Below are 23,711 nucleotides of genomic sequence, written 5' to 3'. Positions count from 1 at the left end.
GATTTCTATTGTTATTGCAAAGTCCCCTAACTTGTGTAATTCAACAAAATATCGTTTATCGCTGCCTGCTGTCACCACCAAGCTTGAGTTGACATCAGTCTTGATGGAAAACGGAATGGAACATTTTGGCCAATGGCTAAGATTGTGAAGCATGGACAAAAAAAGTTCAACAATTAATATAAAATTGCATTTATAAAATTGCATGTAAAAGCTAAGAAAAGTCTAAAAAAATTCAACAGTTGTAAATGAAACAAATATTTTATTAAAAGGTGTCCTTATTGAAAAGATCTTGAGCACAGTCTCGCTTTGAGGTTGGAAACATGGTTGTGTAGCAGGAAGTGATTCTGATATAAAGTAGATTGTCTCTAGTAAATATGCCAAATAATGGTGCTTTTGTACTGCAGCGCAGTAGATTACCTCAGCTTATATATGATATATGATGTATAATCAAGTGCAGGTATAGCTGCATAGGTCTTTGTTCTCCTGTTCTCCAAAGCCAACCATTGAAAAACTAGAATAATAATTATTTGCATATTTCAAAAATATTACAATATTAGTTGTTCGCATGTGAATAAATACATATGATTTTTTGCATTTCCATTTTTTAATGCATTTGGAAAACAGTAATAGCAATTGCATTTTCTTATTGTTATTATCACTTTCAGATTGGCTTTTTTAAGTGCACATATGGTAACCTAGATATCTAATGAATGGTTGATGATTTTAATGTGATAATGAAGTACTGTTTTAGATGTCCATATGATGTTTTAAATAATTTACTAAATACCGCAGGTGTAAGTCACTGGATACATATCGATATTGTTTTGATTTTTATCTTTTTTCTGTTTTTGATTTTTAACCCTACTTCTGAAATGGCATGTCTGTTTGAATTGGAACCGCCTGTAAAATATCTTTTTGAATCTGCATTGATGATATTGTTATATTAATATAATTGTGTACAGTCAAGTAAATATTTTTCCCTGTATATTTTGTTTTTACATTATTATTATAGTTGCAGCAGAACTTTGTGTTAGTTTGAACACATTTTCTTTGTACTAGTTACTATAACAACTACATGGTGTTGATAAAGAAAGAATTCAAATGGTGCGATCTATGTTGAAAAGTATAAAAGTAAATAAATATCTTTAGTTGAACTTTGTGTTTGTTTTATACCCATCATCCACTGACTTTTTTTCAGTTGTGTAACATACTGCAGAGACCCCTGTCGGAGGGTATATGGTTGATCCTCTTATTATGTCGAAGCTACCCTCTACCAGGGCGACAGATTGATTTTCCACAGATATTCACAGATATGTCAATAGATAAATAGACAGTCATTTTGGTTCTCAGTTGATTCAGCAAAAAATGTCCACAATAATAACTGCGGCTCTGGTAGAGGGTATGCCGAAGCCATGCTTGTCTGCGCGTTCGGAAACGGGCTGGAGTTGAAAGTTATCAAAGTTTTCGGAGATTTTGCTCAAATTTGCCATTCTTTATAGTACTTACTTATGTACCCCAAACGACATAAGTTTTGTATAAACTCCAGCGGCACAATGTTATATTGATTTATATTGTTGATGATGTATAGATTGTAATCTTGCCGAGCTTTGAAAATGGTCCGCTTTTGTCATCATGAGTAGGCCTGTACATTATGTTTTTGGAAGTGTTCCTAAGTCATATTTTGAATATTTGAATATCCTGCAAAGGTATTTAACTTTCCTAATTCTGACCTTAAAAGCTTCAATCTCCCAAAAAAAGTACTAAATGTCGATGTTCGTTCCTGAAATGTCAGGAAGACGGGCGGTCAAATTGAATAATATCTCATTTGGAACTATTTTAATAAACAAAGATGTAACAGAGCATTGAATCCAAAAACATGAACGGATTGAGTGATGATTCATGTGTAGGAAAAACGCTTTATTCTTGAAAAATAATTAGACCTGGTGTAACGAAACTGAGGGTCCGTGTAACAGAAAGTCCGCCCTCCATATAGTTATAATGGTTGGGGTTAGTCTGACCTAAGTGGGTCAAAATCTAGGATGAGGCACATATGTACAAATGAATGAAAAGCGAAAACTCTGTTATGGGGGACTCTCTGTCACGTTACACCGGAACGAAAATCCCGTACCAAAAGCATATAGAAGAAAAGAATTAAGATCCCCAGGAAAGATTATTAGGACCACAGCTTCGTTCTGTTAGATGTGACAGCCGGATGAGCACGAATTTCTGGACGCGACCATTTCGCGCTGGACCTTATATGGCAATAATTTATAATGATTGATTAGGCCAATATATACAAATAAAATGCACTAAAAATTAGTTTCTGTTTTCTGTAGTATATTTCGTTTGATCTTGGGTACCAAAAGAACGTAAGTGCAAGAACGAATCTGTTGGTCTGCTTCAGTGATGAAGAATGAACACGTTTGCTAAACAAACTAGAAAAGCACTAGTTTAACTGGTGTCAAACAGGCAGACCAACAGAAAAAGAGGTGGAGAAAACATACCTTCCCGACTGAGGTAATTAGCATCAAAAATTCTAAAACTCAAACATAACCACTTTGTTTTATCTTTTTTTAATTTCAAAAAGAAATCCAATATCCACAGGCCCGTAGCCAGCAATTTCAAAGGGGGGAGGGGGGGGGGGAGGTCTTCTTTCTGAAAAGGTGGACCTATACTATGAAAGCGTCATGTGCCTAGATCAATTTAGCCAGAGCGGACCGGATCTCCCCCCTTGAAGTAGTCAACTAAGCTAAAGCTTTCTTTCTTCGATTTAAGACCACCTTTCACATTCTTTTTTTCTTTAAATCATATTAGCCCCTGCATGTGATTAACATCGTTGATACGGAGTCTTTACAGCCTTATTTTTATAACGACATACAATTTCTGTATGAAAACTATTTTATTTCATCATTATCATCAACGTTATTATTATATCCGGTGTATTTTATTTCATCATTATCATCATCAATGTTATTATCATATCTGGTGTCATTTCATGATTTTGTCGCTGAGAGTGGTCCTATAGCACAAAATGTCCCAATTACCTCATAACTGTGAAGTAGAAAGTTTTTTAATCAAGCAAAGTGTCCAAGCAACCTTGCAATTACAAGTCATAAGCGCAAAAATACATATTTAAAAATTATAAATATATTTTTAATTCTTTCCTGTCATTATTATCGTTTTATCAATAAAAAAGTGAAAAAACCATGAAAAGAAAAAGAAAGAAACTTATATAAAAATATGATACAATAATCCTTTCTACATGTACTTTGTCTTTACAATACACATAAACTGTAAAATAAAACATTACATTCTTATATCAAAATATTTTATATCTTTTTCCTATATATCTTATTCGATTTTGAAATCATTTTAATCATTTAGCAGTGATTTTCCAATGCACGGTTTTTCATTGCCAGATTAAACGTTCATTGTTAACAAACCTATTTAGCATTGTAAAATTAATATAAACTGTACACTGAAATATTTCGATTTGATTTTTTGTTTTACAAATTAGTGGAGCCATACATCTATCAACAATTTATTTATTTATTTATTTATTTATTTATTTATTTATTTATTTATTTATTCGCAAGCAGTGTTGACAATGTAAATTTGGAGCGATGGGTTTCTCACCCCGACCTACGAGTTGCAGAGACACACGTGACCTTAGCTTCCCTACGCCAGGACTCAATGAATTACTGCATTACGATGCAAATGGTAAGTATCTAACATCGCGAATAATTTTCCAGTGTGTGTCTCCAGCGAGTGTCAGTTGAGAGGCGTAGAAGGTGTGGGGTTAAATCATCGGCTACCTTGGGGTTAGCGGTTCCACCACAGCAAACTGCATCACCCCGGCGTCCACTCCTCCCGTGCTTATGACGTAACTGTCGTCAAACAGAAAACCCACTGACGTCACGTTGGACGAATAGTGCTTCTTTTCGTAGTACTCAGGCTGAAATGGTAATGTAGTAAGAGAGTGTTTCAAGTTTTACGTGATGAAATGTAGTTGAAATAAGTTTGTTCACATTTTTTGAAAAATATTTTCAGACGGTACTGCTTGAACGGCTACGTATTAAGAGGCTGATACGATCTCGGTACAAGTCCGTAGTCAAATTATTCGTTTAACTATCCTTCAGAAGCAAAGAAATCTAAACTCAATTTTCCTTGTGGGAAAGTGCACTCTTTATTAGTCGAAACTTTTCAATTCTAATATATATCGTTCAGGTTCTTAAATATACAAAGTAGAGCCATATACTATAAACTTCAAAGTAGAGGCATTTCTGGACAACATACCTTGTGCGCAGCACATGGATATTTGTAGAGCCTAACTGCGCCCTCTGTATCTCCGACAGCTAAATAGTCCCTGTAGTGGGAACGCGCCGTGCAGCTAAGGTCCTCCCCCTCCACGAGGTTGGACCAAGCACCTTAAAGGAAAAGTAGGTGAATTATTTGTGTCAAAATATCTGTAAAAAGTATATTTGACCGATAAGTAGTATCTGTATTGAAGAAATCCTGTGAAAGGCATTGAAACGGCATTTCCATCATTTGTAGATAAAAACGACGTCAAAGTAGGCTATTTTGGGTGATGCCAGTGAATTTTGTTCACAAGTTCGGAACTTTAAGAATGTTGAAGATGACCAGTTTATTTTTATTTTTTGGACTCTGCAGGTTATAATAACGCCAAATAACCAAATAATTACGAAGCTGATTCCATTTTACAAATAATCTGTATTCATGACCATATGTTTGATAATTTCTAGCGTGTAGATATGAAGACTTATCGCTAACAAAACAATTGGCAATTCTTTAGAAGAGATCCTGGTTCTTTAAATGACCATGTTCGCACCTATGACATGGTATCCCAGAATGCAGTTGTGCGTGTGCCAGTCTACGTCACGCAGACTTTTGGCCGGTTTTTCTTGCTGCATAGAATTAACATTCCCTGAAAGGAACATTAACAAGTTAGCAATGGAACGCAAAGATAATAATAAATAAGCAATAAGAAATTAAATAAAATAAGTGTCACATACACGTATTTTTCAAAATTAAAAGAACTACATATATAATGATAATGTTCAAATAATATGTTAAACGAGTGTCAGCGTGTAAACTATTCAACCATGTCACATTATCGTATATTTTTCCTTGAACCGTGTTTTGAATTTATTAATGTTTTTATTTTCAAGAAACGAGAACGTTTACTCACAGAAAAGGGTGTCGCAATCCCCAGAAACGCTCCTTAGGAAACCGCTGTCGCGTGACCAGTCGAGATTCAACACGAAATTTTTATGTCCCTGAATTAAAAAAGATATCTAAGTGGTTTTGTAATAAAATGATACACTACAACATGAATAATTAAACAACGCTGGATGTATGCATTTCATGTAATTCTATGTTTTCAGAAACAGTGATGGCGGTACTTTTTTGTTTCAAAGCCCACACAATTAAATTGAATTAAAGAATGAGCTCGTGAACAAGTTAATGAACGGCGGGTTGATCCGAAGTTCATTTACGTCAGTCTTTAATAAAACATTCACGAAAACCTCAATAAGAGCTGAGTGAGGGGGGGTTTACCCCTAACGGTTATCTTACTAATGATAGAAAACCAAAAAGAAAGATGCTGAAAAAATCCTTTCACTGACGTACTGAAATACGAAAAACTGACATAAGTAAGATGATCACATCAAACTTATATCGATATCAGTCCGCAACGTTGATGTCAGCCGAAAATGTTGAAGTTAGCTTATTTTATGTCAAATGAAATTACCCTCAGAAAACCCTGGCCGTGTCTCCGGTATGATCGCCTCTTCTCCAGAACATCAAACACGTATATCGTGTTGTCATGGCAACCAATAGCCAGCATGGCACCATCTGAAATACGAAAATACAATAAAGGAGAAACTCGTTTTCATTACATACCGTTCAAATGATATTTCATAACTATTGAGAGAGAGAGAGAGAGAGAGAGAGAGAGAGAGAGAGAGAGAGAGAGAGAGCACTCTTGCATCTTTCGACCAAAGAAATTTTAGATGAGAAACAAAAATTCACATGCACACTAAATAAAAGAAGTAAAACCATTTAGATGAATATAAGTCTTAAAATTGTGTCAGTTTTATTTTGTGATTTTGTGATTGTACAGTTTTATTTTGTGATTGTACATAAAAATAACAAACAAAACAGGTAAACTTTGTTACCGTATCAACTATATCTACAAACCTGGGGAGTACTGCACGGTCTGTATCTTCTCGTGAGAAGCGTTGAAGGAGGCGAGCTGGCTGCCATTGTTAGCGTTCAGCACGATCACCTGTCCCGTCTCTGTCCCAATAACAACGGTGTGACCCTCAGGGTGATACGCTATGGAAAACAATTATTTTAATGATATATACACCGACACAGGAGGGCGTTAGTGGAAATAAATAAATAAATAAATAAATAAATAAATAAATAAATAAATAAATAAATAGGCATGGCTATACGTAAACATGTAAATCAGATTGTGACAGGCAAAAAGTTGTTAGTGCGTTACTATACTGCATAATGAAGTATGTATTCACATTTAATGAAATCGAACGGAAGAAAAGCTTTTTTTTAGATTAAAATGTCTTAGCGAGTAATTTTTAACTTTTTTAAGCTTTTTATACCAGGAATTTAAAATGAGAAAAGTCATGAGCAACCCAGCTTACACAAAACGTTTTGATGAGATTACAATAACGTCATATATTGATTAGTAACATTGTGATGACGTTACAATTAACGTTCTGGATTAGCTGGGAACATACATGTACATGCTCTGTATATTAAAAGAAATAGAACCTGGATACATGTCTAATCTCGATAATACAGTGATTAGCGTGTACGGTTTGAATGCACTAATTGCCACGTCATTGCCCTTTGTGTGTTCAGAGTTTCTTAGAAATTCACTCCTCTGCCATCTACATGCATTTGCAGTTCGCAGTATCAGATCTGTATTCTGACAGGAGAGGGACAAGTTTCCAGGAATCACTTAAATTTGAGGTGCAATGCTTCAAGGTACTCTAGAAGAGGTTTGCCAACCAAAATGATATTTAATCGGGGAGAAAAACAATTTTCTCCCTAATTATTGCTCGACCCGTCCCATAACTTGGATCCGATGCTTTTCTATTTTGAATTAAGTGCTTTAGTACTAAATGGCTGACCAGTCATTTAGAACGCCATGTTTTTCTGTAGAACCTATCAACGTCGAGCACTTTTATTTGAGAGGTTTTATAGTTTATAAGGTCTAAATTGGGAAAGGTTTGTAGTTTTGCAGGATACATAGAAACAGAATGTGTGACTTTGGGGAATTTTTAAACCTGTACAGCATTCCTTTCAAAGTGATATCAGTCGTCAGTGGCGCCTCCCTTTACTTCCAAATAGACCTACGGCCCCATAAACGGATGGGTCCTTAAGCCCCCTTAACACTGGATGGCGTCCTTTCTTTGTCCCGTAGTACGGCCCCGTTTGGGAGTAAAAAAATAATACTTAACGTGCCGACAACTGGCCGATCATTGAGCATTCATTCTTCAACCAGAGCAATGCATGTTCCTCCTTTCTACGACCACAGCGATGCCAGATTCATGGGCGCGCAATACAAAGGACGCAGAAAGGACGCCGTCTAGTGTAAAGGGGGGTTTGATAAGATCTACCTGAGGCCCAGCAGGCACTGTCCACGTAGACCTTCCACAGCATTTTATGACTGACCGCTGACCACTTGCAGACCATCATGTCATGGCCGGCGGTGACGAACGCGTGCTCTGACGGGGATATGGCCGCCGTCCAAACCTCTTCCACGTGTCCCTGGTTAATTTATAGCAAATTAATTAAACTGTGTGAAAAAATGATGTAGATATGCGTGATGTAAAGACATCAAAGTGAAGTGAAGAGAAAGGGGAAAAAACGTTACATCTTGAAGGGTTGTGACCTATGACCGCCAAGTTTATTCGAAACGCCCCTGGTAAATTTAGTGGAAATATAAAACAGTCTATTGTAAATTGATTTAAATATTCGATAACTTATATCTAAGCCAGAAGCCTGGGATCAAGAAAGGAAAGAAACAACCACAATGTAAGAGCCCGGATGTGACCCGGATGTGACTCCTCGTTTGGATGCTGACAAGAAGACAGAAATATAAACCCATACCAATAAGTTTCTTTCTTTAACATTATTTTTACATATTTTTTTTTCAGATAAAAATACCAGATGCCCACATCTTTTTTAAAACACACCTGTACAACGGCTCTGAACTTATGCTGCAGCGACCCCTCTAGGACGATATTCTTCGTGGTTCCAACAAACAACGTGTCGTCTGCTGTCAGCAGGCTCTGGGGGACCAGCGTCCGGACATAACCAGCGCTTTCTGGGATCTAAATTTAAAAAAGTGATAATTATTCATACAGCAGAAGTTAATACAGCAGAAATGCGGTTGATAGGAAATTTCAAGAATATGTTAATGACGGTATTCCGGGATTGGCGCCCGTGAACGTGGTGGGATTATCACATAAAGTCTGAAGCATTTTAATGAACTAATTGTGTAAAAGTCACAGAAATAATATGGTGGAACATAATTTGCCCCATTTCTCAATAATTGTGTTCATGTATAGGCCTACCATCCTGTTACATGTAATCACGCTGGTTTTCTTTTTAACTAGTTCAAAAATAAGAAAGAATCAAAAATAAATGTAAAGGAAAGAAAAAGGAAAGAAAAAATACTTGATTAATTATAATCACATTGTAAATGTATGTATTAGGTTGAACGGTCGGAGAAAACCAAGTTAAGTTACGTTCAGTGCGCGCTGTCAGCCATACACAAAACCACAGAAGAGCCTAAAAGCTCAATGAAGATTGTCATATGGAATCCCACAGTCCCGTATAACGGATCCATTCCATTCGGTCAATATCGGGTAATTCCGTATTTGTGACGTCACACAAAATCTGTAAGTGCTGCCATCTGCACTTTGTCCGGATGAAGTCTTACCGTCCTGTCCCTGATGTTTCTGTACTTGTCACTGGAGTCCCAGGCTTTGATTTCGTCGCCGGCACCCGACAGTAAAGAACCGTCTTCAAGCATGCACAGGGCAAACACCGTCTTCTACAAATGTAAAGTACCAAAATACATAAAGTGAGAAGTAAAATTAATATTTTTAATGGAATTGATTCTACGAAATTTGAAATATAAAGCCTTAAGCACAACTATAAGTAATCAATTTTATGGATATATGTTTTGCCGTAAGTCATTATTTGTTTAGCTTTATATAATACCACCAGGTTCACAATAATGATAGTAGCCCTACCCTGTGAGCGCGTCGCATACTTTCGGAGCACCGTGTGTTTATGACGTATGCGTCAGCTGAGTCACGTGACCACACCAGAATGCGACCACTGGAATCGCCAGTAATGACGTCACCATTGGCAGAAAACGCTATGGCGGTCACAAACTTGGGAGGGTCTTCCTGATGAGTTGAATCAAATTATCATTTTTAATATTACATATACGAGATGTAGAATGTGACATACAATATACAGGGAATATGAGAAAATGGAGGAGGAGGAGTTAGACTAAATTAAATACTCATCTCGCTTTGGCGTTGGATTAATGCTATCAGAGATGGACGACAATAAACGCTAAAACACAGGTGTGTGGCGAAGATTTATCTTCATTTACACAGTGCTATACAAAAAAAAAGGCCTTGCCGAGATTCGAACTCAGGATCTCCTGTTTACTAGACAGGCGCTTTAACCAACTAAGCCACAAGGCCATTACGTCAGCAAATTAAAACACCGTGCAAACAAGGATCGAAATCATGTTGTCTTTTTTATATACATATTTAACAAAGAAAAAGCTCTAGATTCTACCCTACTTATAAGAATCAATTCAAGTGAGGACCATTTTACTATATGATAAAAAGCTAATATATATATATATATATATATATAGAGAGAGAGAGAGAGAGAGAGAGAGAGAGAGAGAGAGAGAAAGAGAGATTGTCTATCATTTGTACTTACTTTAAAGAAACCACTTTTCTTGTCTCTGAGGATCTTGGCAGTTTTGGACCGACTGTCCCAGAATATTTTCCAGAAGTGGATATGTTCCTCACCGTACGTCACAAGAGTCGTGTCGTCTTGCGGGTGGAAACAGCCCCATATTACCGTCTCTATGGACGTCTGAAATGGGACCCGCAGAGTAAGTAAGGTGACTTTCCGGCGGCACTGTAGATATTAGATTCAAACTGCATTCAAGCATGCAGATTTACTGTTTATATACTGTATAGTTTACTTGGTATAAAATCTCATTATCATCTTTTTTTTTAATTTTTATAGTTTTAAGTAAAAACAGTAAGAGATGTTAAAACGTCAAAACGTCATTTTGGTAACAATTCTAAATGCATTTGGAACACCTTTTTAAAGGATGGCTTTATATTTAATTTAATTTAAAATATTGTCTTTACGATGGAAATAAATATATTAATATTAAAGATGTAAATCCCATTATCGCAAATCTTTAAAAAGCTTATCAAAAAAAAAATATATATATATATATATATATCAGTGTATACAAAATAAAGATATATATTTGCAATACCATTTAAGATATATAAATGATTTATCGGAGGCTCGAATTTTCTTGCCGCGGTGGAAGCAATAAGCAGTCGTGGCCGAGTGGTTAAGGCGACAGACTAGAAATCTGTTGGGGTCTCCCCGCACAGGTTCGAATCCTGTCGACTGCGTACCTTTTTCCCTGCTTTTGATTTTTTTCTTTCTACATAAGCAGTTTAGTCAGCGACGCACACGTACGACATATGTGAAAATTTTGCCTCTCTACTTTAAACTTACGATTTCAGAATGATAATGATTTCAGATTGATATCGGACATTATAGACAAAGAAGTTGTTGTATTAAAATACATATAAAAGCTGATAAAAACCAGAAAGGAACAATTCAGTTTATTATTATTATTATTATCATTTATAGATGGAAAGCAGCAAACACTCAAAAAGGCACCAAAGCAACTTCGATGAAAAAGAGACACTATAAATTGAAAAAAAAAAAAAGTTGAATGACGATATCAGGTTCAAATGGTTAAACATTTGACATAAACAGATTATCAAAACACAAGTAAAAAAATATATCTTAGGATTTGCTCGCAATGAATCTATCGTACTAGCTTCTGCACACTTACTCCTTTGAGACTCTCGCTGAACGTTACCAGATTACGCATGAACACTACCCCTCTTGTTTCCAACGTTGTCGTATTTATAATCGACAGCTCTTCTGTATGCTACTCTAAACCAGGAGGGGGCGTGGTCATATGTTAATCTGAATGCATTCAGCGAGAGTCCCCGCGGAGTTTGTGTGCAGTAGCCAGTGCGACAGATTCATTGTGAACCCATCCTATGACGTAAAAGCGTGCACTCATCTGCATAGGAAACACACCGGACAAGTAAGAATATTTAAGCATGCATGTGAAATACTTACATCCTCTTCGTCATCCAAAGAATGCTTTGGGGCGTTTGTAAGCTATAAGTGAGATATCATATCAAGACTCGGATATTATCATTGGGTAAATCTACTATATTGGAATATGCGCGTGTGGGCGCGCGAGCATGCATGAGAAGATGTGTGCATGTGTGTGTCAAGTACGATTTCATGCAAATTCCATTACAGTGCAAAGAATTGTTCTTTATTTTGATTCTTAGAGTGCTTTTAGTCAACAACTGTGCTACCGTCATCAGCAATTTAGGGTTTAACTCCAAACGTAAAAACCATGTTGATACGTATTAAAAGCCGTCTTAAAAGACCGTTTACTCAAAGAAAAGGTTCGTTGGTTATTGTAATTCTGACCTAGATTCAGCCAATTCTTATCTTAGCCAATCTTTTCTTATCGTTGCTTTAGCCAATTTTTAACGAATTTTAGCCAATTCTTGACGTAATTTTAGCTAGTTTTTAACATAGTTTAAGTCAATCCTTACCGTAGTTTTAGCCAGCATCTTCTCGTCCTGCCAGTTCCACACACTCATCACGTGACGCTCTCCTTCGTCTATAGCCATTAGGTACTCCCCCTCGCTCTACGGGAATGAAAATAGAATGAATATTTTGCGGTTGCAAAAGTAACATAAAAATATATAAACATATTGGGCAAAACATAAATTTTCAATGGAGTAGAAGATGAAACGAGTCCACAGCACACCACGTACACGAAAAAATATACAAGTATCATAAGGCTGTCTTTCTAAATAACGAAACTAGTAGTTTGAAAAATATAATGGAATAATAATGTCTTTAAAGTCCAAAATGCAAAGATGTTTTTATTAATTGTAACATATTAATTGCATTTATATGTATATTATTTGTTTATACCTTTATTTACGCCTTCCAAAATTTTATTTTTATTCTGTTTAATGTGAAATGTCAGTTGTAGTTTTTTCGAAGGTGCTACATTTGTAAGAACAAAATAGTCAGTAGGTGGTCACTATTGCATTAGGTGTGCTGACAAAGCACATCCACTACACTTCATTTGCACAAGGACCTTGATTTGCATAAATGAACAGTTTTTGGTGGTCACATCCTTGTGTGTACCAGTTGAAGTAAGAAGAAGTAAGAAGAATGCAGTTTTCCAGAGCAATACAGAGGCAGACTCTGATGTGAATTAAGTTAAAAGAGGCATACAATGTTTCACGGCAGTGTCCTGAATATACTAAAAATAAAGTAATGTCCGTTGAGATTTGCTTCTTTTTATTCTGTGGCCACATTATAATTCTTTTTCGGGAAACTAGTCAATATTGTCTTACCTCCGCGGAAAAATCAAGAGAGCTCAACCCCACTTGGAAAACACCCAAACCAATGATAGCATAGGTCGATAGGGAACGCACGTCCCAGACGCGAATGTGAGCCTGAAATAATAGCAAAATGTACCAAAATTAAAAACGGTGGAGATACAGAATGGCTTCAAAAAAGTTAATCTTCATATTGACGTTTACACAGTTTTAGCTATATAGATATTATTTCCAGATGTTAAGGTCTTTTTTTAATTTCTGTGCTGCTTTTCAACACCAATAGATGTTTGAACTAAATGAAATCAAATTTAAAAAATGTTTCGTATGCTATGAAGTTAGGATAATGTATTAGATATGACAAAGTATTGAAACCCAAAATTGAATAACCACATAACATAAACACGAAGGGGCAATTAAGAAATTTAAATCAATGTAATCTTTTTTTTTTAATCCATGTTACAATGTTTTATGTATAGAAACATACCGCCGTGTCAGCCGTCTCGCCCGCTAGCTGTGCAGTTGCCACGTATGTCTCGTTTGGATGAAGCGCCATGCTGAAATTTGATACAAGTTATACAGGCATACATAACTGTGAATTTTCTTTAAATTTCAAAAGTTGTCAAATCTACACTCTTGGTTTTAAATATAAATGAAGTTTATCTTTTGTCACACTAACCTAGAAATGTCTTCGTTGTGTCCAGTATAATGTCGCTGTAATTCTCTTTGTTTGTCGTAAACTATGGCGACGGCAGCGACGTAATACAGCAGCTCGTTGCTGGGCAACACGTACAGATTATTACGGGCGTCATGACCACGGTACCCGTAACTTAACAACCAGTTAAGGATAAAATGACCATATATGGAAACGGTGTTCTTATAAACATTTAATCGCTTTATTTAGTTTCTACTACATTCTTCATGCCATGGATGAAAATGCAAGGAGAATGTTGCCAAAATGCTCCCATTATCAATTCGGAGACATTCTCGCAGTACTCCTCACCTACAAAATGATCCTCAGCGCGTGGTTTCAAGAAATTTAGTTTAAAAAAACTTTGAGATGACCGATTAAAATGACCACCAAAGCATTTTGTGGGTTCGTTGTATGGCATGCACCCCCCCCCCTCCACATACACACCAACACACGTTCTGTCAAACAAACACACACACGCACACACACACACACACACACACACAGAGAGAGAGAGAGAGAGGGGGGGGGGGGGCTTTGTCATAGTTTCCTTCGGCAAAAAAGGATACACCCAGTCCAATCTGAGTTTTTTGTCGGGACGCTCCCCGTCGTCGATGTTACCATCACTCAATGTTGGTGGATAAAACTCTGGAAAGACATAAACGACTATAGCTAGCAAAGCACTCGGAGAGGGCAGACCTCCGCCAAGGCAGCTCAATTTTTGTTATTATTAAATAATCATTTACCAACTAATAAATAAGCTAAATTCTCATAGATAATTGATAAACTACAATATTTGTTGGAGTCGAAAGTTAAAATGATCAAATTGGCAATGGTGAAGAATTGAAGAATCCCATGAAAAGTCCAGATGGTGATCGGGATCACTACCATAAATTTGATCACTTCACTGGAGAGCTCATTTCTGAATTATTTAATCAAAATCTACTCATATTTTTAGATAGGCTGGTGAAAAGCAGAAGAACAAACAAATAGTCAAATAGAGGTTAATACATTTCCTCCACCCTTATCGAAGGCAAATCGATGTCGACGTCAAATCCTTACACTTCACACAGGTTGGTGGATGTGACATAAAATACAGGGTGGTCCATAAAAAAACGACCTATTTGAATTGAGATGGAAAGTAAAATAGGTCGTTTTTTATGGACCACCCTGTAACTTACTTTAAACCCTCTTAAACCCTCTATTCAAAGAGCTTGTTTTTTAAATAAATAAATAAATCTGATGATATAGACAGTTACATAGTCTGAAGAACGCTCACCTCTTCGGCGTCCGTGGATGTCCACCTTGATGACATCCACTGAGTGGTCAAGTCGTTTACCTAGACGCTGCGTTTTCTTCTTTCCGACACCTAGAATAACAGTTTTCAGTTTTGATTTTAAATGACGGTGGCTTTTAAACTAAACAGCCTTGTCAAACAGATACATATGCTTCTTTGTAAAGCCACATCGAGTCGACATTTACACTTTAAGTCTCATTCACTGGGTTCCCATGCTTAGATTGACCCATCTGGATCGGTATAACTCCCTGGGGAGTCTCACTAAATTGTTCTCAACTTAAACGGCTTAAATGTCTGTCATGCCTACCGAATCAACTAGGGGGTAAAGATACTAACCCCTAACTAGCTTTACTAGGCGTGACAGACATTTAAGCCGGTTAAGTTGATAGCAATTTAGTGAGACTCCCCAGGGAGATAGATCGATCCAAATGTCTGTGGGAATGGTCCCTATAAGCTTTTTCGTACCTTCAGGCTTGGAAAACTGGGGCGTGACAGACCTCCCTGCCTTGATGATGGCCTTTGTCCTGGGCTTGGGTATCCTGCTTCTGGTGGCTATGTTGGGGTGGCTGTTTCCTCGGGCTGGCTGTGGGGTGACAGGTGACACAGAGCGAACGAAACTGGGGTTGCTCTCGTAATCTGAAGTACAGAATAGGTTGGCTATATACACACGCACAACACACACACACATTTGTGCGAGCGCGTGCTCTCACACCCACCCACTCACCCCCCTCCCCCCACACACACACACAGACAGAGAAACCCCTCCTCTTATAGCTTTAGAAAACACTTAAAACACTATAACTAGTAAATATAACTCCCATTTGAACTGCAGGGACTTAAATTCCATGGGCACTCATAATTGTTAAATGTATAAACTAAATCGCATTGAACAATTTTAAAGAAGTTGGTAGAATCGATATTTTAATCACTGGATTATTCTTTTATGTTTTAAGTGGGCATAATATCGTAATGCGTTTAAGTTACTTTTATCTTTCACTCTTTTATAGTGCATGTACAATTTAATTTTCAGTTGCAAGAACAGATATTATTATTATTATTATTATTATTATTATTATTATTATTACCTGGGATATTTGGTCTTCGTATTTTCTTGGGTTTCCTGAGGGCCGCCTGCCCCGTGATGAGCGAGTCGTTACTCGAGTTACTACTGGGTGCTTCCCGCTTGCTGAACGCGTTCGTCAACATTTCTTTGGGCCTCCCCTCACGCCCACATGCAATAAACAGGTCGTGGTCCTTAAAGTCCCTGTGGAGCTGGGAGAAACTTTGGACCTATGAACGAGAATATGAAATAATCTTTTTTTTTTTTTTTTTTTTTTTTTTTTTGCATTCCAACAAAGGAAAACATTAAGTAATAGCACAATGATAAAATACTGATAACTATCTGACACAATGCATTCTTTTTATGATCAATTCTTTGTTTTCAATGGACACAGTATTGTGTACATACTGTATATAAATACGTATTCATTTGCCCTTTTCCGCCTTATAAGAGGAGGTGACCTGGTCGATTTCGTGATCAATTATATAAATAGCCACTATTCCACGTGTTTCTACAGAAAACAGCTTCTTTGTTTTGATGTAATTTCATCGGTGCTAGAAATATAACGCTTATGGCGTTTACCTATAATTGGTTATATAAAGTAAATATAGAGAGTCACTCGTGAAGTTTTCAATTGACACTACAATATGATTCTCCCTGACAACTCTGTATTATTTATTTGACCGAATTTCAACGACGGTGGACTCGGTGTGCAAATACGTTATTTTTGTCGTTGAATCGGAAATTTGAGAACATTTTACCAGCGTTTTTTATTTAATCATCAAACAAGATTTCTTTAGAAACTCAAGTGCCTTCAGTAAATTAATTGAAAAGATGTTTTGCGCTGACACTACAAAAGAAAAATACGGATATTCGTAATCCAAGAATACAACGGTAAATATGTTATTCGCTGGCTTTTTGTCGGCAGCGTAATCAATCTTGAAAGACTTGACGTAACAAGTGAAAAAAAAGGAATAAAAAATAAAATAAAGATAAAAATAACGTAATACGTCATTCTTCATCTTCTTTTGCTTCTTCTTCTTCTTCTTATAATTATTATTATTATTATTATCATTTTTTAAAAATAATATCCTCTTTACAGCTCCTACCTCAAGAGAAAGTACAAAGAAGGTAAGGTTTACTTCACCCTTCACTGAATTTACTTACTCTTATGCTGATAGGCACCTACCGCAACTGGTTCAATCAGATGGAAGGAAAATAAGGGCACGTGTACTCGAGGTTTCTTTTTTTCTTTCTTTTTTTTATGAAAATAAGAGTTTTTGCACCAAAGCTTTTTATTTGAGAATATATTAAAGCCCAGTCTCCGAAGGGGACCCATTGGAAACGATAGGTCAAGATCAACCATTGTTTCTTGATGTTGCCGTCAGGGGCGGATATTATACTATTAATATTAAGCGCAGACAGCTTGACAGACTGAAAAATTTGCAGATTCAGTGTGTAAGAAATTGTTAATAATTAGCCAACAGACACCCTGGGACAAAGTGTGCAGTGTGCCTTTAACTGTTACCGTTCAATGGGGTTGGTATAAATAAAACCTCGAAACTCAGGGCGCCATTTGTGGAAATCGAAATGGATATTACGTTTACGTGCAAGAGACTGCAATGAGCGCTTGGGTCATTCTAGGATATCGAAAAGCCCTAGTTGCCGAAATGGAGAGGGTTGAAGCGTTTTGTAAACAACATTTTGCCTGCTAAACGGTATTTTAAGCTACTATTAAGTCCACCAGGATCACATACAGATAGATGTTTACAGACATATCTTTGCATATTTCCGTCCAACAAGAAATAAAAAAAAAAAAAAAAACGTCAATCAAAAAATAAGGAGAAAATTTGGATTTTGATCTTCTTTTCTAAACGTTTCCCTTCGTGTGTGCGATGTCAGAATCATCATATGCATGTATCTAAAACGCTGCGCAACTTATCGTGATTTCTTAATCAAACTAGCGGATCACCTTCAACGAAATCAAGTACATTCAAGTTCAATTAGCTATGGACGTATCTGTTGTAGTTGTGAATAACAGGGGCTAATAAAAATAACGTTCGTGGTATAGTTTCCATATAATAACACTTTTTTGCGACAAAGGGTTTTTAAATAGTTCCACGACAATTGCGGGTTATTAATCCAACGGTAGTAATTGGCAGTTATACCACGTTTAAAATGGTTTGTGCACTTGTAACTTTTGTTTTGACCTTTCACGAATGCATAAAATTATTGACCAATCTGTATATGGGGAACTTTGAAGAAGCCGTATTGAGGGACCATGCCCAAACCTCCTCGCCTTTGGTTGAGATATGTAGATACCACAGAGACCACGTGACCGCTATCTCCGACTATTTCAACATCCAGGACCGTAACATCAAGTTCACAAGGGAGCTGGAGGAAAACAATTCTACTGCTGTCCTGATTTCATTAATTAGAGGTCATTCAGAACAGCGGACAAACTGATCCGCGGATCAAATATGGCCACCGACTTAAAAGCTTGCCGCTTGACACTGAATAGGTTCCCCGCGGGGATTACGCAACAAACATTCAAAAAGGTCTGCTATATTTGATCCGCTGATCTGTTAGTCCACTGTTCGGAATGCGCTCTTACAAGTGAAAGTGATGGCCATTCGAGCCTGAAAATCTACAGGATGGCCACACATATAAACCAATACTTCAACCTCCGCAATTTGGACACCTACCTTCCTAAAAGGTTCCTTGGCTGTATAAAGGCTGGTCACCGGTGGTTTTAGCAGCTTGAGCATTGCAGTAATGTCCTCCAACATCTCTTCGAAAGTTTGATTCGTTTTCGGGTTCAGGATCACCTTTTCTATGCTATTCCTGTGCGTGTTGCTCATAATGGACAATATACGAGGCGAAGGGTTTGATGTGGACAAAACATCTCCGTTTTCACCAAGAAATAATTGCTTTTCGTGTTTGCGAAATTTCCCTGCCGATGGCTTACGGTTATTCCAGTATTGTTCTTTAGAATTGCCGTATTGAACGTTGAGACGTATTTTCTTATCGTTTGAAACAACGTAATCTTTACCACCAACGAAATCCTTAACGTCCGTTATCTCTCTCCCCTCGGGGAGGCTAAACACATGCCGAACTCCCTTCGTTAGGGGAATCTTTTCCGTCAACCAAGATAATAAAGTTTCAAAAGACACAAAGCACTTCTGGCTGACAGCCGTTTGAATACCTTTAAAATGTGGGTCGTCGTTACGGTAAAAAGTTACAAGCCTGCCGCGCTTACTGAACTTTTTGTGCCCATGTCCCTTATTTGGACCCGTGTCCTTAGCCTCCCGTAGCTTAGAGGCCTCAAAACGGCCGGCGTCCTCGTAGGGGCGAGTGAGGGCCTTGTTGCGGGAGAGATGCGGATTGGGGTAAATCTCGTAATCCATCTCGTCGTGATCAGAGACCATGTCGTCCTCGTCCTCATAGTCCGAGGCGTTGCCCTCCACCGGCACCCCGCCTACCAACTGGCGTCGGTTGAGATAGTTCTGGAATATGTGAAATATGATATTTTGTTAAGGGCAAAGTAAGAGGTGTGTGTGTGTGTGTGTGCGCGCGCGCGCGCGCGCGCGTGTGGGAAGGAGGTGGTCGGCGGATTGGGTGATTAGATATTTTACCTTTGTCTTTGTCAACTTACATTTAACATTCATTCAAAGCACTGTACATGAGAATGGTTTGGGTCTTTTTAAAAATAGTTTTAATCGAGAAATCTTAGGGTATCACCCCTGCACTATGCAGCGAAGAACAATACATCAAATCCGCACCCACTCTGGGTAAAATTTTATCTAGGCACACGTAGGTTTCAAGTTAAAAAGTCCACTTTTGCAGAAAAAGCCCCCCCCCCCCCCCCCCTTTGAAATCGCTGGCTACGGGCCTGAGAGGCATGTTGACATCAGAGAAGTGGGTTTCCAGAGTCCTGTGAAAATCTGGGTTGATATTCTATACATAACATTTCATATTCCTAGAACTTCTAGGCCCTGAGTGTCAGGGCACTATAAAGCTAGCTTGCTCACTATACCTTTTTATGCGGTAGCCTTACAGTGCTGATATTGCTGATGTGGGTTATATATGAAATCTAGAACCTAGGGTAGGCTACGAGAAGTAAGCACTAAAAAGGACACTCCTGTTTTAACAGCTTTCGCCAATTTTAAAGGCAACTTTACCTTAAAATCAGCTTTAAAAAACGAAGGACAATTTTGTAAATCTTTTTATTAGCAAGTAGCAGCACTACGGGAAAATTACAATTTCTAAAAGGTTTGTAAAAATCCTCACTAACTGTTTCTAAGGGCACGGTGTTTGTCATCCCCTATCGACGCTACTTTTAGTAAAAAAGTTAATTTTCAACTGTTATTCTTGATTGATTTTTCTTTGCACGATTCAAGAAACATGCTGTAAGGTACTTTGCTTACGCTACACATACTATGTCGCTTGATGTATGTCGCTTGTTAGAAATCTATATAATACTTAAAAGAAGCAAAACTCAGAAAGCAAATCATAGGTAGAGTAACATTAGACAGGCGTGCAATAAAAGTTCAGTGCAATCTTTTCAGTAATTTTGATTAAATGTCATTTGTCCTTAATGCTGGTGACGTCATTCTGGGTCATTCGTCACAGCTCATATACGGCTTTTGTAAATTAGCGCCAGCTAAGGCGTTCAATAATGAGAGCACTAAATAATTTAGTGTCGTTTGTTTTTCAAACCTTCCGCGGGACCTTATAACGTCGCATCGAATTTGTCGAGGGGGGGGGGGGGGTTTAAAAACGCTCTTTTTATCGGAAAAGGTCCAATTTTAATCAAAATTTAGCTCAACTTAAAAAAAATGAAAAGGCCCGTTTTTGGTTGTTTTTTTTTCAGAAATAGAACCCTCTTTGAAAAAGCTGACTACAGGCCAGTGAAAACTTCTGGAAAGAAATCCATATGAAGGACTCTAGGATATGTTGCAAACGGCGAGGAAATCATTGCATTCAATATCAACCTGACAAACTCACGAAAATAGCGGTTTTCCCCGTGGGATTATAATGCAACTCAATATCCTATTATATCCCAAATTAGGTATCTAGATGACAACACTTGGATTTAAAGGTTTTAACAACAAACCCGCGTTCAGCGCCTTTAAAGTAAAACCATAGCGCAAGCGCCACTTAGAGAGAAAGCATGATATAAATTAAACAATATAGGTAACACAGCGTAAGTCAGATATAAACTGAGAGAAATACAGCGTCCCCCATACCTGTACATAACTGTTGTTGCTACCTCGGCCATGATACGTCCCGTGCGCCATCATGAAAATATGTCGCAGCTATTCTTCAGACGCTACAATTCAATATTCAGCTACCTCTATCATAATCCGTCTTACTCATTAAGTCAGCCCATCCTTGACGAATGGTGTCGTACATTACTTGTCACTTAAGATGAGCGAAAACACCAGAATATCTCCCCCATAGGCCTACTACGTGATACGCTTAAAGAGCGCAAAATATTCAATACCAATGCAAGGTGTATTCCGGGACGCCTTTTTGAAGATGTAGATCTAATTTGCTCGTTCGATTTCGGATATTTTTTCTACAGAGGTTGGGCTCCCGACGGAACTACCCGATATCGTCATAGCGATCCATTGTTTGCAATATCGAACTGATTCGAGTGTAAATAAATCCAACTACAGGCTTTAGTTACATCCCAAATTTGTATAGCTGGTCCTTTATTGGCAAGACAATCTACCAGTTATGTACTTGTTTCCACTAAACGATACTAGTAAGATTATTGACTATCAAAGCGCCAGGGCCTATTTTCAATTTAGGCCGGGAGAAATCTGTATAACGACAGTGAATGCTTTTAACGACCGATTTTCCAGACAGCAGATCAATATTCTTCTCATCTCTCACACTGTTGAAAATAATTTAAGAACCGTTTTTATGGATTAAGGTTTAGTACAATGTGTTCATTGGCCTCGATGTCGAGGTGTATTCTGTCTTCAAGTGTTGATCATCAAACAAAACCTATACTAACATAGTATACCCATAATGCACCTGACTTCATTTGACCTACTGGTACTGGTACATGAAAAAATGAATTGGGGTTTACTATATTTGTTTTAAGGTAAATTTGGTCGTTTTTTAAAGCAAAATACTAAAATAACACAGATGTTAATCATCAAACAGAATCTACATCCAAATTGACCCGTAAGAGGCCAGGGGCGGATCCAAGACTATTTGAAGGGGGGGGGGGGGGGGTCTGCGGATGCGAAGCCTACCCCCCCTCCCGGTTGGCGTGAGATTTTTGGGGTATTTTAGAGGGCGAACGGTGCTATTTGGTACGTTTTAGTACCAATTCAAAGAGAAGAATATTAGTGTGATTTATTTTCAGAACCCCCACCCTGACCCCCCCTCTAAATCCGCCACTGAGAGCCCTAGGTAGAATCACTTCTAATTGAAAAAAAAAATGGAGGTGCGCGTTCATGTAAAAATTTGTGAAGGCAAATGAGGTGGATTTTAGGAAAATACTCCGATGACACACTTTGGGTCGCATTCTCGATATTCTCGCATTCTGGGTCTTCCGGAAGACGGTCAGATTTTCAAGTTTACATTGACGGGTATCCATTTTTTTCTGTCGGAAGACGGTCAAAAATGACGAACGGATCAACAAAGATAATTTGGAAGACTGTCAGAAAATATCTCTGAATCCGCCCCTGTATATCTTATGTCCGACATCTCCTCCCCCCCTTCCCGCATCTCTCCATACAAGACACGTGTATAATTACACCTGCTCGGTAACCTTTTTCGGCTTAATCAGACGTAAACATGATACAATGCAGTGATTGAATTCCAGTAACATATTACCTAGCTTTCTCCATCGTGACAAAATTTAACCGGCAAGTTTCGACGGAAACCCGATCATATTGCAAAATCATATCCGCCAAAAGGAGAGGGTATCATTTAAAAAAAAAGCCAAATTAGACGAAACAAGTAAAATCATATATGTAGCTATTGGTGGCATGAGTAAGAGAGAAATCGGGGGGTGAGGGAGGGGGATGGGGGTGGAACAATTATGAATTGATAATTCATATAAAACCCAACCTTTCTATCTCCCTCATCATTCCCGGCTGTTCCTTTTGATGAAGCCGCATCTTTCTTCCCATCAGGACTTTGTTTTCCAGTATCTTGTAGCAAGGAAGCACTAGGGGTGACTGTATCTCCATAACGACTGCTGTCGAGAACGGATTCTGCGCGTTGCCTGATCTCCTCTCTCAGAGCTCGGCGAAGCTGGCTTGGTAGGCCGGCAGAGGTGTCTGACTGTCCGGAGGTATCCTTGGCGTTGTCTTTTCTGTCTGTGGTGTTTCCACCCTTTGCTTCGCCATCGCCCTCTTCCTCTTCCCCCTCCTCATCCTCGATTTCTTCAAAGATTGTTTCCTCAGTAGGGGGACGCTGTATTAGTTCGTATGTTTTCTGGGGTACTCGGATTTCAATTGGGATTGTTATGTGCTCCACTTCGATGACGTCATCTGTGACGTCATGATTTTGGTCTTGCTCATTATCCAAAGCAGCAGTGACGTCATTAGAAGATGGTCTGCTGTGGGTTGGTGTCGTGTAAGGGGAGTATTTTGTCTCGGCGTTGGGGGTGGGTGCCACGGGACGTTTGACGATCTCCGTCGTTTTTATGGCAGACACGTCGATCTCAATTTCATCGTCTTCCTCTTCGCACTCACCGTTAATTTTATTTTCCTTGAAAACGTGTGTCGTGACGTCAATCTCGCCGCTCTCGCTGGCCAGTGTATCTGCTTTGATGGTGAACGTGTCGTTGCCTATATGAAGGTTGATGTCTTTTATGCCAAAGTCCGTCATTTTGAACGTTTTTGGTCT

General features: G+C 38.1%; 1 protein-coding gene and 2 non-coding genes across 4 annotated transcripts; 1 reads left to right on the top strand and 2 right to left on the bottom strand.

Moving 5' to 3' along the window:
* Nucleotides 1–2,644: 2,644 nt before the first annotated feature.
* LOC106174052 (echinoderm microtubule-associated protein-like 2) lies at nt 2,645–21,737 on the bottom strand. Of its 2 annotated transcripts, XM_013555467.2 has the most exons (22): nt 21,086–21,737; nt 18,542–19,342; nt 15,862–16,066; nt 15,242–15,412; nt 14,759–14,848; nt 14,049–14,127; nt 13,468–13,617; nt 13,276–13,345; nt 12,807–12,908; nt 11,988–12,083; nt 11,494–11,535; nt 10,024–10,182; nt 9,312–9,470; nt 8,996–9,109; nt 8,247–8,384; nt 7,668–7,818; nt 6,220–6,357; nt 5,771–5,874; nt 5,210–5,297; nt 4,850–4,945; nt 4,297–4,427; nt 2,646–3,955 (listed from the first exon to the last, which is right to left on the bottom strand). In XM_013555467.2, exons 1-22 carry the CDS (start codon nt 21,137–21,139, stop codon nt 3,812–3,814), a joined length of 3,282 nt encoding a protein of 1,093 aa, XP_013410921.2. In that variant the 5' UTR covers nt 21,140–21,737; the 3' UTR covers nt 2,646–3,811. The 2 variants fall into 2 exon arrangements, with proteins under 2 accessions (XP_086852173.1, XP_013410921.2); XM_086996047.1 differs by lacking the exon at nt 11,494–11,535 and having other exon boundaries at nt 2,645–3,955.
* Trnat-agu (transfer RNA threonine (anticodon AGU)) lies at nt 9,703–9,776 on the bottom strand. The gene has a single exon. It is a non-coding gene; the product is annotated as a tRNA-Thr (tRNA).
* Trnas-aga (transfer RNA serine (anticodon AGA)) lies at nt 10,664–10,745 on the top strand. The gene has a single exon. It is a non-coding gene; the product is annotated as a tRNA-Ser (tRNA).
* Nucleotides 21,738–23,711: the final 1,974 nt, after the last annotated feature.

The sequence above is a fragment of the Lingula anatina genome, chromosome 9 (genome assembly GCF_051362555.1).
Source record: "Lingula anatina isolate TDL-2025a chromosome 9, LinAna3.0, whole genome shotgun sequence".
NCBI classification, from domain to species: Eukaryota; Metazoa; Brachiopoda; class Lingulata; order Lingulida; family Lingulidae; genus Lingula; species Lingula anatina.
Note: the sequence above shows the minus strand (reverse complement) of the source record. Positions and strands in the feature narration are given on the sequence as shown.

Coding starts and splice junctions, on each gene's coding strand:
- LOC106174052 (XM_013555467.2), bottom strand. CDS start 21,139: ATGATGGCGCACGGGACGTATCATGGCCGAGGTAGCAACAACAGTTAT. Junction 15,413..15,861: donor ACGAAGACCAAATATCCCAG/GTAATAATAATA, acceptor TCTGTACTTCAG/ATTACGAGAGCAACCCCAGT. Junction 5,298..5,770: donor ACGGCCAGGGTTTTCTGAGG/GTAATTTCATTT, acceptor TTTTTAATTCAG/GGACATAAAAATTTCGTGTT.